At 44.0% G+C, this 17143-nt stretch overlaps 1 protein-coding gene across 1 annotated transcript in view; it reads right to left on the bottom strand.

Annotated features, from left to right (window-relative positions):
• Positions 1–17143, bottom strand: part of LOC119461605 (single-minded homolog 2) — a 108949-nt gene that overhangs the window by 12193 nt on the left and 79613 nt on the right. Inside the window, exons 3-6 of the mRNA XM_049655174.1 lie at positions 9373–9458; positions 8516–8608; positions 7222–7333; positions 953–1238 (exon numbers count right to left, since the gene is read on the bottom strand). Of these exons, the coding sequence (XP_049511131.1) occupies positions 953–1238; positions 7222–7333; positions 8516–8608; positions 9373–9458 (577 nt within the window). The remainder of the gene's footprint in view (positions 1–952; positions 1239–7221; positions 7334–8515; positions 8609–9372; positions 9459–17143) is intronic.

The raw sequence follows: 17143 nt of genomic DNA, 5'->3' as shown, positions 1-17143 counted from the left end.
ATAATAAATTTTGGAATTATTTATATTCTAAGAGAAACAAATGTTTGGCGATTTCGAAAAGTACAGTCTCGAATACAAAACGAACAGAACAGCAATTGAAGTATTCGATTCGATTCCAGCCCTATTAAACCAAAGTTACCTACAGATGTACGCTGTCTGTGCGGACGCAAGGTGACAATTGTTTACCTACCTATAAAAAATATTCGAACTCCCGAGAAACACACACATGTTTTGTTGACCCTGTGTTGTGGACTATCATTCAGTGGCTCACAAGTAACAAGGGAAAGAAAGCATCCGAGCACTTCCTCGAACAATGCTTATGCAAACGAAAAAATTAAGGTGAAAATGGCTTCTGGTAAAACACGCAAAATGTAATTTTCGCGTACTTTTCGGATTCAATATGTACGCTAGCAATATACCTGGGATTAAAAGAGCCCATCGAGATTAGGCGTGGGTGAGAGGTTGATTAAAGTCGCGGAAAGCTTCCTGCGCCAGCAGTTATTAGGAAGCTACGGAAGAAAAACGTCATCAGTGCGCTCCTAAAAAAATGAAACTCCCATTTTTGTGTTAGTTCAGGCTGGACAAGAGAAAACAAACATTTTACTTACAACAGAAAAACGAAATACCCTACTGATTGTTCGATTGTTCTCCTTTTCGTTTCTGCATTTAGACAAATGCGAAACCATTGCTTGTGGAAGCTACTCTGATTCAGCATCTGTTAGAAGAAACCGAAAACGCTGTCACACACTGCATGCCTGACTACTTGGCGCATCAACACATGTGTCGAAGGTCTGCCCCTGTAGTTTTCTTATCATTTCCACAAAAAGTTGTCCACGACTGTAGCTTCGGGTCCTTTCACCCGCGACCAGTAGTGCAGTAGTAAGTGCAACCCGGCAACACATTTGTGCTTTAGCAGCGCGGCTGCGCTACCCCGAGAAGAATGGAGCCAGACCTTGCGTCGAGGAAGATGAGCTTGAGGTCGAGCGACGCGCGGAACATGAACATGTTGGCGTACATCTTGATCTCGGTGATGGCGGACGGCGGCAGGGAGTGTCCGACGGCGACGAGGCCGAGGTTCTGGTAGCATCCGTCGTAGGGCGCCGCGTCCATGGAGTAGTGGCGCACCTTGACGTAGCCGCTGCAGTGGATCACCTTGTAGCCGCCCGCCGTGAGACCCGCGTTGCGCTTGGCCAGCACGCACTTCATGCGCACGAAGAAGGAACGGTCCACCTCCAGCTCTGCACGTGGATGTTTGCGGTGCATTTCAGGGTGAGTTAGTGGCGAGTGAGAGCAAAAACAACAGCACGCTGATGTCGCACGTCTTGGTACGCGGCTAATCCTTATAGGCATTTTTACCAAACTACTATAGGCAAGCGATGACATGCAGACATACACACAGCACCTACTATTCCATCGTCTTCTTGCGCGGGATCCACGTGTTCGAGCGTCAGAAGTTTACATCAGTCGAAAGCAGTCGTTTGCTCTATATTTGCCAAATGGTCGCTATACAAGTCTTCGCATACGGGTAATTCCACGGGAGATCAACACGGGTCCAAAAATTCATATTTTAGATTTCATTCAATATTTTATATTTTGTGCGCATATCACTCGGTAGTACGAAAGTGAACTTGCCTTCTTTGACAAATGGATACTTTAGGAGAAAAAGATATCGAAATTCTTCAGGTTGCAAGTGCCATTTTCTTGCACCGGGCATTCTCGCCAATTCACAACAATGTGAAATACGAAATATTACGGCTACAAAGAATTCATTTTCTTCTGTAAAACGTATACGTAAAGAAGAGTCAGCAAGCGTTGTTTGAGGCTTCTGTGCAAAACGGAAGTGTTTTAGAAAAAATTCTTAATTTGCTACACTTTTCAAAATTTGCTATATTTACGAATTTTTATCTACTAAACTAATGCATGTAGCCTTTTGAAATTTAGTGGGCTATGAGACCTTAACCTGTTTAACGATTGTGCTGATTATTGTTGCTTTAGCACAAATTTACATTTTTACAGTTTGCCTCAAATATTAAGTTTTGACGAAAGTGAACACTAGTTTCGTAAACAGCTGTCCACAGACACTGGAAAAAGAACATTAAAAACATCTTGCATTATTTTGTTTTTAATGACAATATATGTGGTAGAAATGAGAGCTTCGCCGCCGGGATGCAGCAAGGTGCTAAGAAATAGGGACATCGGGGTAAAAAGAACGTCCATTAGCCTCTGACTTGCCTAAACGTGACCATGATTGCGACACAAGGGTAATTTTACCCTTATGGTTAATACTTATGCATAAATTACCGTTTAGTACAATACTCATTCTCTTGAATGTGACTAAAGATACGTCAACAGAGCAACCTTTACATGACTGATTTTATTTAACAAGTGTGCGTAGTTTGCAGCGCAGATAATTGCAGATTTAACGGTGAACTACCCGTGCATGTACACAAGTAACAAAATTTACGGCAGGTAAAATTCTCTAAAAATTTCAGACTCGCCATGGCTCCGTCGGAAACGTCATTATGCAGTATAACCAAAGACACGGTGATGGGGGGGGGGGGGGGGGGGGATGTTGGTTAGGGCTTATTTAGCTGGCAGATAGTGTGCCAGCGGTTGCTCTCTTCTACCGCCTCTTTAAAAAGGGGGTTGAACAGGTGGAAAGAGGCGCGACACTTCCTCTCTCCGAAACTTATGTGTTTTTGGAAACATTACCTGTTCCCCACACTCTTAAGGATATTGGTCTACTGTGCGAAGCCTCAAGCAGAGCGTTTCTGTTTTTATTGAAGTATTCGCAGGCACAGATGAACTGTTCCGCGTTAACAGGGAGGGGGGGGGGTGTTCGCGGAACTAGTTCTTACTCTATGAAACAGCGTATAGCTTCTGCGTGACGGATTCGTTAAACCACTCCTGGATGGTGAGGTGATATTCAACGTGCTAAAACCACTCCTCGATGGTGAGGTGATATTCAAAGTGCTCAGAAGTCTTTATATAAGGGGTGATTCATTGGCATTCTTAATTTAATCTGCTGCACCATTGCCTGCAAGTCCAACATGTGGCGGTATCCACTGAAACTTGAGAATGAAATGCCTATTGCTGAGCTCCTTAGCTAACCTCAATGACTGTCGGCCGAACTTGCTGCCATACAATGCACGGGATAATTGTCGGAGCACCAATGACAAATCCGAAAGGATGATAGCGTGCTGAGAACGCGTCCTCAGTTTACGAAGCGCTGCAGTAATGGCGGCTCTTTCCACATTTTCAATAAGACCAACTGATCCAGGGGGCCAGATCACGCAGATCTAATCAAGCGAATCTAATAAAGCTTGCTCTTAAAAGGAAGCTTTAGCCCGGGCCCAACTCCATTGCCGCCTATTCAAATACACGTAAGACGCAGAAACGATTTTCTGAGATAACCACTGGGCCGATTCTACTTAAATTTGTTGCAGATGAAAGAGAAAGGTAAATTCTAGTGACTGGCGGACGCGCAATGTCGATTTCTGGCCTGCATTATTTAACTGGAATTTTCAAGAATTGGTAAGTTTGAAAAAAATAGAAGCAGGAAGTTTACAAATTCGTAGCTCTGCACCTATATAAAAGATATCGCATACCTGTGAACGGCATCTATTAGAGCATTCAAAGCAGACAAATTTGATATGCCAATTTATTTCTTACGTGAATTAGTTACATTGTTTACAAGGATTTTGCGCAAGTTCTGCACACAAAATAGTACTCTATTTTAAAGCCATGTAGAATATAGCAATTTTGTACATATAAGATTTACTATTCGGTGCGGTTTACACGATTGTGATATCATGTTTCACTGCTGAACTAGTTGTAAGTTTGATAGTTTCGTTTTCTGAAGCTCTGCTATTTTGTCAATTTTATTAAACAGTTGACAACTTAAATAAAAAATCGCTACCAATAGCCACTAGAGTTTCACTTTTCTTTTAACTGCAACAAAAGTCATCAAATGTGGTGCAGTGGTTGCCGAGAAAAACGAATTCTCGTTTTACATGTATTTAGATAGGAGCACCCAAGCTAAAACTTCCTCTTAGGGCGGCGGCCGCACCGCCAGCTACTTTCAACGCATTTCGCTTTACTACCTGTTTGCCACCACCTCCCACGGACCCACTCCCCATTCTACTACACCCTACCAACTCGGTCAAAAGAGACGATTTTTAGAAGAGCTTCATCTGAAAGCATTAAGAAAATATGGGCGCGAATGATGGCCCAGTAGCACAATTTATGTCGGAAAGTTAGGCATTCGAGAACTGCGTGCTTGCAATAATAATACTATATATATAGTTTACCAAAACTGCCCTTGTGTCGTAATCATGGCCAAGTTTCGGCAAGTCAGAGGCTAATGGACGTTCTTTTTACCCCGATGTCCCTATTTCTTAGCACCTTGCTGCATCCCGGCGAAGCTCTCATTTCTTCCACATATATTGTCATTAAAAACAAAATAATGCAAGAGTTTTTTAATGTTCTTTTTCCAGTGTCTGTGGACAGCTGTTTACGAAACTAGTGTTCACTTTCGTCAAAACTTAATATTTGAGGCAAACTGTAAAAATGTAAATTTGTGCTAAAGCAACAATAATCAGCACAATCGTTAAACAGGTTAAGGTCTCATAGCCCACCAAATTTCAAAAGGGTACACGCATTAGTTTAGCAAATAAAAATTCGTAAATATAGCAAATTTCGAAAAATGTAGCAAATTAAGAATTTTTTCTAAAACACTTCCGTTTTGCACAGAAGCCGCAAACAACGCTTGCGGACTCTTCTTTACGTATACGCTTTACACAAGAAAATGAATTTTTTGTAGCCGTAATATTTCGTATTTCACATTGTTGTGAACTTGCGAGAATGCCCGGTGCATGAAAATGGCACCTGCAACTTGAAGAATTTCGATATTTTTTTCTCCTAAAGTATCCATTTGTCAAAGAAGGCAAGTTCACTTTCGTACTACCGAGTGATATGCGCAGAAAATATAAAATATTGAATAAAATCTAAAATATGAATTTTTGGACCCGCGTTGATCTCTCGTGGAATCACCCATTATACACCAATGAAAGCTTCGCTAAAGCCTATTCCGACAGCGCTGATTTTCGGCCTTTTCTTTATTTCGTTTACTTCGAAGAAATTTTTTAGCCATCGCGTATGGTCGATACGGCTCCTCCGCGTTTCTGGGCTTTTTACGATACAGCTTGCCGGTTTTGGCGAACACATGCAAAACAAATATTCGTACCCTCCAAAGTTTGCAAGGCCAGGCTCTGCGGACATGTCTTGGACTTCCACGATGCGCCTCGACTCATGCAACAATCGTGATTGCTAGAGACTACTTGATTCCAACATACATCACGGTTGACAACCTCAGAGCACACATTCGACACCTGTGTCGCGTACCCAGTCATCACATTGCTGTTTCGCCGGCACAAAGACCTCAGGCCACGTTTTCGAAACTTGTTGCGACACATCAAGGCTGCCTTCCATGGGGATTTACACCAGCAGCAAGACCACTGTCACCCCGGTGGTGTCTACGGCAGCCACAAGTACACCTCACGATTCCGGGAATTACGAACAAGCTCAGTCATTCCACGGTAGCTCTACGACAGTTGACATTGTCATTGCTGAACGATGCATATGAGTTAAGAACGCAGGTTTACACCGATGGATCTGTCTCAGCCACCAGCTCCACAGGCGCTTTTATCATCCCGACCTTACAAGTCACAAGGAAGTTCAAAGCGTCCCACATAACGACTTCTACGGCAACAGAACTTGCCGCTCTACGTGCTGCAGTTAATTACATCGTAGAAACACCACCTCGAAAGTGGGTCATTTTTTGTGACTCCAACGCAGCTCTTCAGAGTCTGCAGTCAGCATTACGACGCAAGACACATGAACAACTGGTGTTTGAGACCAGAGAGGTTCTCCATCAAGCCCTCATGAACGGACATGACATCATCTTTCAATGGCGGCCGGGGCACTGTGGCATCGTCGGTAATGACCGTACCGATGATGCCGCCCGGTCAGCCCATAAGGAAACCCTGACTGTTCCTATAGCCTTATCAAGGACAGACGCTGCGAGGGGTCTTCGTTTACTCGCTCAAACCGAGGCAGAAACGTTATGGAGCAGCCCGATTTTTACGAACTGTCATCTCCAACGGCTGGATCTTACACTGAGGCTACAAATTCCATCGAACTTCCCCCGCCGTGATGCAACTTTACTTTGCCGCCTCTGGTTAGGAGTGGCTTTTACGAAAGCGTACTCATTCCTTCTGGGCATGTCCGACACACCAATCTGTGACTCGTGCAACTGTGAGGAGACGGTGGAACACGTGTTGTGTTTTTGTCATCTTTATGAGACCGAACGTGACCTTCTCCGGAGTGTGTTAAACCGATTAGACAGCAGACCGTTTTTAGAGACAAAGATTCTTGGACCGTGGCCCCACGCGTCGCAGGCTTACAAAGCGACGCGGGCATTGTTACAGTTCATGAAGTCGACTGGCCTCAGTGACCGATTGTGAAGTGTTGGACAACCGCACGTGTTTATACTGCGAGTACTTTCTTCCCTCTCTCTCTCTTTTCTTTTCATCCCTTTAAACCCCTTCCCTCGTGTAGGGTAGCAAACCGGACGTGCTTCTGGTTAACCTCCCTGCCTTTCCTTCTTTTTTACTCCTCCTCCTCCTCCTCCTCCGCGTTTGCTGGTGGCATTTCCTTTCTCATCTCTAATTTTTCTCTATCTCTATCCTAAGAAGGTGGTTCTACAGAATACATGATGCTACAAATATGGTACAGAATGCATTAGCGTTGCGGTTAAGAGTTTCTAAAGAGCGCCCTCCTATTAGTCCGGGACAAAATGGACTGAAAAGCTAGGTATGGCATGCTACCTGATTGAACAGCACAGTCAAGTAGGTAAAAAAGGGGTAGTTTCGCCCAAAGGGTGAAGCATTGACCGCGATGGCAAGGGATGTCTGTTTCGCGGAACAGGAAAAAAAAAAGAAAGGTGGGTGGGGTGGAAATAAGCATGTGCCGTGTAAAGAGGCAGTGCATACTACCCAGCGAAAGGCTCCCTGGGTATCGTCATATTACTTTGTGGGTTGTTGGTAGCTTACATAAGCTTGCTCGGAAGCATTACAAAGAGTTGCAGCAGTCGAGCATTAAGATTAGGCTCTTAAACAGAGCATGTCCTCGGGCACTGGTGGCAAAGCGTATAAACCGTACCCTGGGCGCTGTGTGGATGCGGCAGTGCACTCTGAAGCGTAAGTACGGCCGTCATCTCGTCGTGGTCGGCCGGGTGGATGTACTCGTAGATGCTGTTGCCCGTCAGTTCCACCTGCGCAAACACACTCACTCAATGTGGCTTAAAAGTGATAACGCTATTCCTTGTGCATACGCTTTCTTCATGCCGCTGAATGAACCGCGATCCTGAAGGCAGCCTGTCCTTTGTTATTCGATGGTTTGATGTTACTGTACAAGCTACCCATGGCGTAATGTTTTCGCTCTGCAAGAATGTGCTTCGTCTTTTAGCTCTTTATGTTGCGCTTTAGTAGTCGATTGCATCGCAAACCTGTAGAAGTATATTCATGCTGCGCAATTTGAAAACTTCTTATATATGGTCGGTTTCCTATACACCGATCATGTTTTGTTTAAAAAGCAACTGTATATGTTCTTGAAACTGCGTGCACCCATGCCTATAAACCAATGTCTGTTTCTTTTTCTTGTTGTTTTATGCGCGGGTGTATCCCCCCGGTTTTCTGCTGCCTTACATAGGTTTTGGGCGTTAATGTAGCAAATCGCCTTCACAGGCAAGCATGTGCGTTGAGACCTTCGTACCTGGCTTGGGTACACAGCAACGAAACGCTTGAGCCCTTGGTGTTGGAACGGCAAACATTCGGCATTTATCGCTTTGTGCTACCGAGCAAGTTCCAGAAACTTGGTCTTTCTTGCATTGTGCTTAATGAACTCCTAATTGCGTAAGGCCGAGCTTCAACATTATGCGAGTCTCGCAAAGCTGTACTAGCATTCTGAAAAACTACTGGACTCTACTCTTACCGCTAGCACTCGTACTCCATGATGTGATGTGATGTATTGCGCTGTGTCATCCACTTCTTTTTTTCTCTGCTTCTATTGTGCTTTTCCTGTAATTTTAAATCGTGTTGTCCTGGTGTCCCTTTCAAGAGATAATCACCGGCCTGCTTTTCTTTCATTATGCGTGATGTCTAACTATATTTACATGGTCAATTTTAGTAACACTTGTGACCCAATCAAATTACCTGCGAGCAATGCTTTACCAGTACCCTATCATAGGTTTGGTCAGGACTTATAGAAAGTTAGTTATTTATTTCAATAAACCTGACATTTATGGTTAAACTACATAATAGTGCAAGAAAACATGGAAAATAAATGAAAATTCTGCGTTGCACACGGAAACATTACAGCGGGGATGCTTCATCACTTGCATATTATGTCACAGTGTTACTCAAAAAAGGGGCTCTCGCCAGGGAAGCGTTCTCACCTGCGAGAGTCCAAGGTGCACCGATGCCGTCTCTGAGATGTACATGATCTTGCCATCGGGCGCCACCACGAACACGAAGCCATCAAGGGTCTGCTGCGGCAGCATCACACATACCAGAACAATCGAGTCAGCATGTGATTGAAGCGCACTTAGGCGCCTACTTGAGCCATGGTTTTTCGAAATAGTATATTATACCGCGTGTACTTCAATATTTTCTTAAGCAGTTCACTAACTGCGTATTTTTTACCATTTTGACGAATGTTATACTGCTAGAATAAAGTGTTCTTTTAAATTATAGCAATAACGATGCACATAATTTACAGAAATATTGGGCTCCTTAGGCAGGTGTTTCATTAAAAGTTTCAGTAAGAGTGCCCAAAGCCTTCACAATGTGCCACCAAATTTTGAAAGAGAATGAATTTGTTGGCTTGCTCAGTGACCGTTCGCGTGTACACTTTCTTGAAAATTGCGTATTCCACACCTCGAAATCAAAGCTGCACAGAGGGCGAAATACTCCTACAACAATAGTCTTTACCGTCCAGATTTTTTGAGGACCACGAATATGACAGAAGTAGAACTATATTGTCCACCAGCAACGTTAGCCAGGAACGTAATTTTTGCAAAATATAACAAAAATAATATAGCAGTTTGCAGAAGGCTAATCTCTCCACTCAAGAAGATTCTTGACACTCTTAACTTGAATGGTTAACCTAGTTAGCTCCAATAGCTACGATCACAATTCATTTCTCTTGCATTGTTATTGGTGATGGTAAAATTCGCAATCTTACAAAGCAGGAGTCACTTTTCTAGTGCAATTCACGTTATTCTCCCACCTAAAGAAGTACGCCAGTACAGACCTGAAGCAAATGCGATCCCAGTTCTTTTATAGCCCCCTCACGACTGGAGATGACCGGAGGACACGATCCCCAGCTGTCGCCCAGGCCTGCGAGCGAAAGTGGGCTTTAGCGTCATTCAATGTGCGGGAGATACGCCTGGTTGACTATAAGATGCCACGAGCCAGAAACGGCTCATTTTTTCCCACTCTTCAACGTAAGAGAAGCTGGAATTGGTATACTGCTGAATAGTGAGGTGTAATTCGAATCGCATCGCGTGCGACAAACAAAAATCTAGACCGTCAAAAGTAACACAAGTGCGAAACTGGAACACGTTGCACACCAAACAAATGGGTTGTAGAACAGAAGGTGTGCATAGTGCAATGAACAAAAAATTAAAACTGATCGTGCGCCACATCAAATCTCTCTCTCTCTCTCTCTCTCTCTATATATATATATATGTACACAGTACAGGAAGGAGCAAAGAGCACACTCCAGTAGAGCAATGCACGGTGCCGGGAATAACTGAAAGCGAGGGCGCTGTGCCATGCCATGAAGGCATTTTTGGTAGTCTCGGGCCTGATGCCCTCGGGCTTGAAGCCCTGGGCCCGGGCTTGGTCCGGGAGCGTTCACTGGTGTACTTAGGTAAGGTATTAGAGCACACGCAGGCGTTAAGCATATACATAGATCCAAGGCATTCTGCACGAAGGTAAAGCGACCAGTCAGAAAACTGGCTATAAAATACCTAACCAAACAAATAGGTATCAGTTATTTCGTCTTTGTTTCTAAAAAAAAGAACTTTCTCCGAAAGTGAAAAATGCTTACATTAAAAGCCATTCTTGATTTGATTTGACTTCTACCGCTTTCGATACGATTACGTTATTGGTATTGCGTTATTTACCGATTTTTATTTACTGGACCACATTGTAGATTGTTTAATGGTCACCGCAGTGCACATCAATTGTTCCCACCTGAACTGCCTCATAAATCTTCTTCGTGGGCCATAAAAACAAGTGCTTCGTCGTCAGCGTGGCAGGGTCAGTGATCTTAATTTCAAATGAAAAGGAGAAAATGCTTTTGGCTGTTATAGCTTGATTATATGGTCTTGAACATAGAGTACAAGATCATCGCCTCCTTTATTATTTTCTTGCCAAAGTTTGCACGTACGCGTTTCAAATTTCCAGTGCTATTGCTGGCTGAAAAGCTGATGTAAATTTACGTTTTTTTTTTCGTGCTGAAAGAGCTATCTAGTGATCAAAAACGGCTTTACATAGGTTTATTGAACCTTATAGTTATTCAAAAAAGTGTACGCAAAGGCTTTGCCAGAAATTTTAACAGAACCACTGCTTTCCAATTTTTCTTGTCATTGTAGCTGTAAAGTTGCTCCAAGGAAAAAAGTTTTTACAATGAATGGTAACTGCAATTTTGTTGCAACATATTTTGATATACCACCTAAGCCATGACGGGTTTATAGCATCTGCACATAGAGTGCATTCCGCGGGCCAAAGCTGGGCCCGATCATGCCAGCGTGAGCCTGGGCCGGACCTCTTCATGCAGACGCGAACCTGGGCCGTACTCGTGCGTCAGACAATGGACCCTGGCCGGGCCCCCCTGCCGAGAAATTAGGCCCATGCAGTGCTATAGACTCTACCTTTCGTGAAGAGCGGGTTTCAACATTTAACTGAAATTAAGAGTCCGAGAGAAGCAGGTTGCAGCAGTGTGAATCCATCTAAACGTTTACACTTGCAACATTACACCTAGTGCAAATATTCAAACTTGCAAGCACATTATAGCCCCTCGTTCAGCACACACCGGCTGTGCGACCTGTCTCCCAAACGCCCTTAGGTCATTTAGCTGAAATAACGGCTCAGAGTCAGAAAGGAAGAGAAAAATGAGAAAGGAAGGGCTGAGCCCCTTTGCACTGGGAAAGCAGAAAAGTGGAATGAAAGATGAGAAGGCGAGAAGAACAGTTCTCACCACGTGGCTCGCGCTCACGTGTTAATAGCTTAATCATTCACAAGTCGCAATCCCGTTACTTCCCCCTTTACTTGTTTGCTTTTATGCCCGCTTCCCTCTCCCCAACTGTAGGGTAGTAAACCAGGTGGAATTTCGTTAACATCCATGCTTTTCCTTTTTTTTTCTCCAGCTCTCTCTCAGTCACAAACGGGTACATATGCTAGGGTAAGCTTAAGAAACGCTGCAAGGCCTTCCTGGGTTTATACATTGCAGACGCACGAGACAATGCTCAGAAATTGTGCCTTCTGTGAGAGGCCTGTCGTCTAATTGCCCCAAACTGTGGGAACGATAGGTCTCTGATGTCCGTATGATGAGCAGTCCCGCAAAACTTAAGGTTTTCTCTGCACCATGTTTTGTAATTCACAATGTCCGCCATTCCTATTTCTAATGAGTAAGGGTTCATAAAGGCAGTGCCTATTTTTGGGCAACAGAGTAAGATTTCACGCAGCAGTTAAATACAGCCGTTATTTCTTGGTAAAGATTATAGACTAAAACTGCATCGCCGTGTTGAATAACGCCCGAATGTTTCATTGCTGTGTTGAGCACCATATTCTGAGCAAATTCTAGTGTCTTTATTGAACACATTTTCTTGGCTAATGCAAAAGTATACTTGCTTTTAGGTAGTCGATTGTTTATCACTTTTTGTGTTATATAGCTTTATATAGTTTATGCATATATTTGTATATTTTATATTGCTTATGTGGCGAGTGAGAATTGACGAGGGAGTCTCCTAATCTACGGCTTATTTGGCATATTTATGTGAAAACATGCATACATTACATAATAAGCAAGGATAATTTTTTGAATGAGCATCCAACCTATATTCAGCCAATATATCTGTGACGTTAGACATGGGGGGGGGGGGGTGTCAGTGTATGATGGTAAAACAAACATTCAACGAACATGTTACAGAAAAGTGTCACATATGCTCTGCAAAGACAACCTTACATCGATACTCTGCGAAGACATCCGACGGACGTGTTAATGTTCAGTCAGTGTAGGTGCGTGCCTTGCTCTTCAAAGCAGTATCGCACTGAACTTATGCATTTGAACGTAAAAATCATCCTACTGAAAATTTTCTTTAAAAATATTGTGCAATCAGTTTGAGAACGAGGCGGCAAAAGGGAGTTGGACATGCCAGATTTTTTCGGTAAACAACTGTGTGCGTGAAACGACATGTTCAACTACGTGTCGCATAAGCTTTTACGTAATAATTTGCCAAGCATAGCTTTCGCAGGCGTTTCGACCCCGCTCGCTCTTTACGTGCACCACCCGATTATCACGCCCTGTTATCCGGTGTGTAATATAATGTAAATCCGGTTTCATGTAATAGCTGACATGAAAAAGTCACGGCAACTTTCGAGTGGCCAAATTCGCTATAAGTGTTTTGTTCGTAAGAGATGTTTGCGACTGGGACGGCCGCCATGGCTAATAAATTAAATACCACGATTGATGCACACCTGCTCTTCGGCCCCGTTATGTAGTAATATGGGCTCAGTTTTTCACCAACCCAGACCCACAGACGAAACCTTGTCATTGGCGGGAAGCAATTACAGAAGTGTAGCGCGTAAACATGAACACGCATACTGAGCAACGAACAGAGTACGTTGCATTGAACGCCATGATAAATTTCGAATATTTGAGATTAGCATTCCGCTGCACATCCCACTTATTGCTCGTGCATCTCACAAATCTGTATTGCTTCACATACGATTCATAAAAAAGACGCGCACTTGGGTAAAACATAATGCCCGTATGTAAAACAGTTTTGAACGCATCTCAATCACGCATGTAATGCAGTTAGGTCAATTCATGCGAGAAGTCTGCCCTTAGCCTTACCTTTCACCTACCCAAAATATGCATCAATTCATCGCGTAATTAAGAAAGACGCGACGGATAAATAGCAAAATAGAAAAGCTTATGCAAATGCAGAGGATCGAAAACGCTTTCCGGAGAGAAAAACAAATAAATACAAGTGAAGAAGAGTGCTAGACCGCATACCAAGACAAACATTTCGTTAGAATGCCAGACCCCAGTATCGCCAGTTTGTAAAAATGCTTTATCGTACGCGTTGCTGACGAGTCTCCAAGTTTCCGTCTGAACACCAACGGAAAGGATGTGAAGGAGAAGGAGAGAGTGAAGCGGTGTTTGAGGCGGGGATTCGTTCCAAAGACGTGGAACGTGCCCGCGCATCGAATGCGCAGTGACTGTGCGAAACACTCCGGAGATGAAGATGCAAAAAAAAAGGAAAAAAAAACTACTCAACAGTGAAGAAACACAAACATACTCGTTCTAGTTTGAACTCCGCTGAATACGGCAGGGAGAATTTGAAGGTAGAAAGGTTTCTGGGAGAAAGAGCGGGTACTTTGAATAAGTACTGGGGGGATTAAACGCACTCTAGGCTAACCTTCTTCGCTAAATGATCCATTAGCGCGCCCCCTCTCCGGGATCATCGCTCGCACTGCATGGCCGTTGTCACCAAAGCCTGATGAGCGGCGCTACTGTAAAGGGCTCGTTTGAAGTGGACCGGAATCGACGAAAAGCTCGGAGCAGTTGGAGCTCATCGTAATCCTTGATAATCCTTGTCTAGATGTGTGTTCACCTGCGAACTCACGGGCGCTCTCCGTAGTGAGAAATAGCTCAACGGTGCAAGATGAATGTATACGGCTTTAGCAAACGTAGATGCGCAAGCTGTGCTGCGCGAACGACGTTACTCGCCGTTACGGGAAATTCCCGCGGCTTAATGAGGTAACACTAATTACGTAATAGAAATGTACTGTCCGATAAAGATGTTTGAAGGTTGGCAAGCCGTGGCGCCGCGTATCTGCAGTTTTACTTCGCGAAGAAAAGCAATAACTACCGACAACTACTGAAAATAATGACGGAAATGTACCGTGAGGTAGTAAAATAGCCAGACACTATTTGTTTCGGCTTTGCTTAATTCTAGTGGATATTGATAAGTGTTGAAGGTCGTGCGCGAGAAGGCTGACGAGTGCGAACTCAAATTTATTTACTGTTTCACTATTGTGAAAAGCTGTAAAAGGATCGTTCTTTCGTCTCTAGAACAACCTCTATGTCTACAACTGTGCGCGAAGGCATTGCATTTACTAAACAATGTTTTTATGCAAATACAAGAAAGCTTACAGTTTTCAGCGTTAATTCAAAGCGAGAACTCTGGCTCCGCTGTCACTCAGCTAACATAAGGATGATGGGTAGTGCATAAATTCGTCAGATCTTGGTGCTTGTTGCTTCAGACGTTCTTGCGAATTCATTTGCTGCGTTTTGCCAGCCCTTCTCGGCCTACATTACAAAGCAATCCCATATTTCTAAGCGTAGAAGGCAATAAGACCATGCGCATATGCACAATTTTTTTTGCGAATTGTAGAAGTTATAACGCAATAATATGTTAAAGATGAACAATTTCCAAAGTCACAAAGCCGTTGGAAGCGAGAAGGACGAAGTTTAGGCATATATGTACTAACCATCATTTCCATGCTCACTGAAGCGCCATGCTTGTAGCGAGCAAGGCGCTTTAGTAAATGAAATGCAGTCGCACACAGTTGTAGATATAGAGATTGTTTTGTAGAAACGAAAGGACAGTGCGTTTTCACAATAGCAAAACAAAAAATAAATTTGCTTTCACACACGTCCGCCTTCTCGCTCACGACCTTCGACACATAACATCATCCGCTTGAATTATGGAAAGAGGAAAAAAAATTATGTCTGGCAAGTTCACTACCTCACTGTACTTAGATACTTTTCGTAGAAAACTCTATGACAGAAAGCCTTCTTTAGCATTATGACAGAGTCGTTTTGAGCATTGCGGGTTAAACTTGAGGTTCTGCTGAAATCGATCGTAATCATTTTGACCAATAGGACAGAATTTAATTTAGCGGCCCTACAAGCATGCCAGCGTTCGTGGGGATAATACACTTGCGTCTCGAGGCGATTCCGCGAAATGTGGCAGGATGGGTTGGAGGGGTATTTGGTGCGAAGTCGCCGCTAATCTTGGATACACTTAATCAAACTCGTCCGGCAGTCTCTTTTTTTGTTCCAGGTGCATTGGCTGCGCACTTGCCATAGATATATAGTACGCAGTCATAATAAGAAGCTATTGAAATTCAAAATGGTAAGTTCTAAGCACAAGAGCTTATATATGTTATTAGCCATGAAGTTGTTTTCCAGCACATTGCGGAATGATTAAGGTAACAAATCGAAGACGACAAATGTAGCCGCAGAACCCAACTACGATGATTGTATAAGTTATGCTAGAGATATGAATTCTTCCTAAGAGCATATATTCTAGTCATTCCTGATCCTGGACATTTCGTCAGTGAAGGCGGCTGAGCATTGGCAAGGAGCACTTGCGAATGAAGAGCTTTGTTAATTCAGACTAGAGCACTGCACGGGCTCCGGCTTATCCGAAAGCCGGGCCCGGCCCGGTCCGTGGGCCGGGCCGGGCCGGGTAGAGCAGTTTTTTCACGGGCTCGTGCCGGGCTCGGGCACGGCGTGTGCTTTTTGACGTGGGCCCCGGCCGGGCTCGGGCTTTCTGGTGGTGTGCATGTAACGTGCAGCGAGTTATTCTCGGGCGTCTCAACTCTGAAAAACATATTTTTCGGTCTCGGGCCGGGCTCGGGCCTAAGGTAAAGGGGTGGCGGGCCGGGCCGGGCGGGTAACGTAGAATATTTCTGGGTCCGGGCCGGGCCTGGGTCTCGCCATAAAAGTTTTGATCGGGCTCGGGCGGGCAGCCCAACGTAAAAACGGGCCTGGGCCGGGCCCGGGCTGAAAAAATCGGCCCATGCAGGGCTGTAATTCAGACCCAGGCTTACCGATTGCTGCGAATGACATCTTGCAGCGCGCAAAACTACGATGAAAGATGTCTTAAATGTTGGCTGTGACTGACCACTTATATCGATCGCGGTTGTAGCTATCGCGCGTGTTGATGCCATGAAGGGCGCATTGGTTTGCTTATATGGGCACGTACATTCTGTCACCATCTAGCGTAAATTTTCACTACACACCTCATGAGTGTTTAGGGATTCTATTATAAAGGCACGTGATTGCCCAAAAGTTTCATGGTAGCTCATTGCTTCTAAACTGTGTCAGACCGTTACGTATTCTTCGCGTTACAATATATTTGCTATTCAGGGAAAATGGATGGAAAACCGGCCACAAATTAAGGTATATCGCGTTACCAACTTTTAAATTGAAAACCACTATAATTTATAGAGCATAAATAATATGGAACAATACGTTTCAGTCAAACTGATATAACCTTCATGAAGAAAGCAGCATTCTTTCGACTCGCAAATCAAGCATGGTGGACCGTACATGTAATAACAAGCTCCCTTACATTCCATCACCCTTTTTGTCGCCCATCACATCAAGTGGCCGAGCCCGGCAATGACGGTTCCACAGCTGTGTGGGAGCCAATTTTTCAGAACTAAAAGATTTACTACTAATGACGACAAAAGTTGTTTGTCTCTGATATTGTTTGAACTTATAATAATTCAAGCGTTAATGGATTTTAGCCTTCCTGACTTGACGCAGCAACTGTCGAAGCCCGGAACGTATTTCGGACATTCTGTTGTCTTCGCGTTAACTTTTGACTGGTAGATACTTTCCGCACGCATGGTGTCATTTTCATGAAAGTCGTTCTTCTCTTTTATTTCTATCTTCGCCTATACAGCCCATCGCCCCCGTATCTTTCAATTCTCGACCGAGTCAGCAGGGTGCTGCACAAGCGACCGCTATGCGGGGGGGGGGCAGTTATTTATCG

Source organism: Dermacentor silvarum, chromosome 8, assembly GCF_013339745.2.
Source record: "Dermacentor silvarum isolate Dsil-2018 chromosome 8, BIME_Dsil_1.4, whole genome shotgun sequence".
Lineage (NCBI taxonomy): Eukaryota > Metazoa > Arthropoda > Arachnida > Ixodida > Ixodidae > Dermacentor > Dermacentor silvarum.
This window is presented reverse-complemented; position numbering and strand designations above follow the sequence as displayed.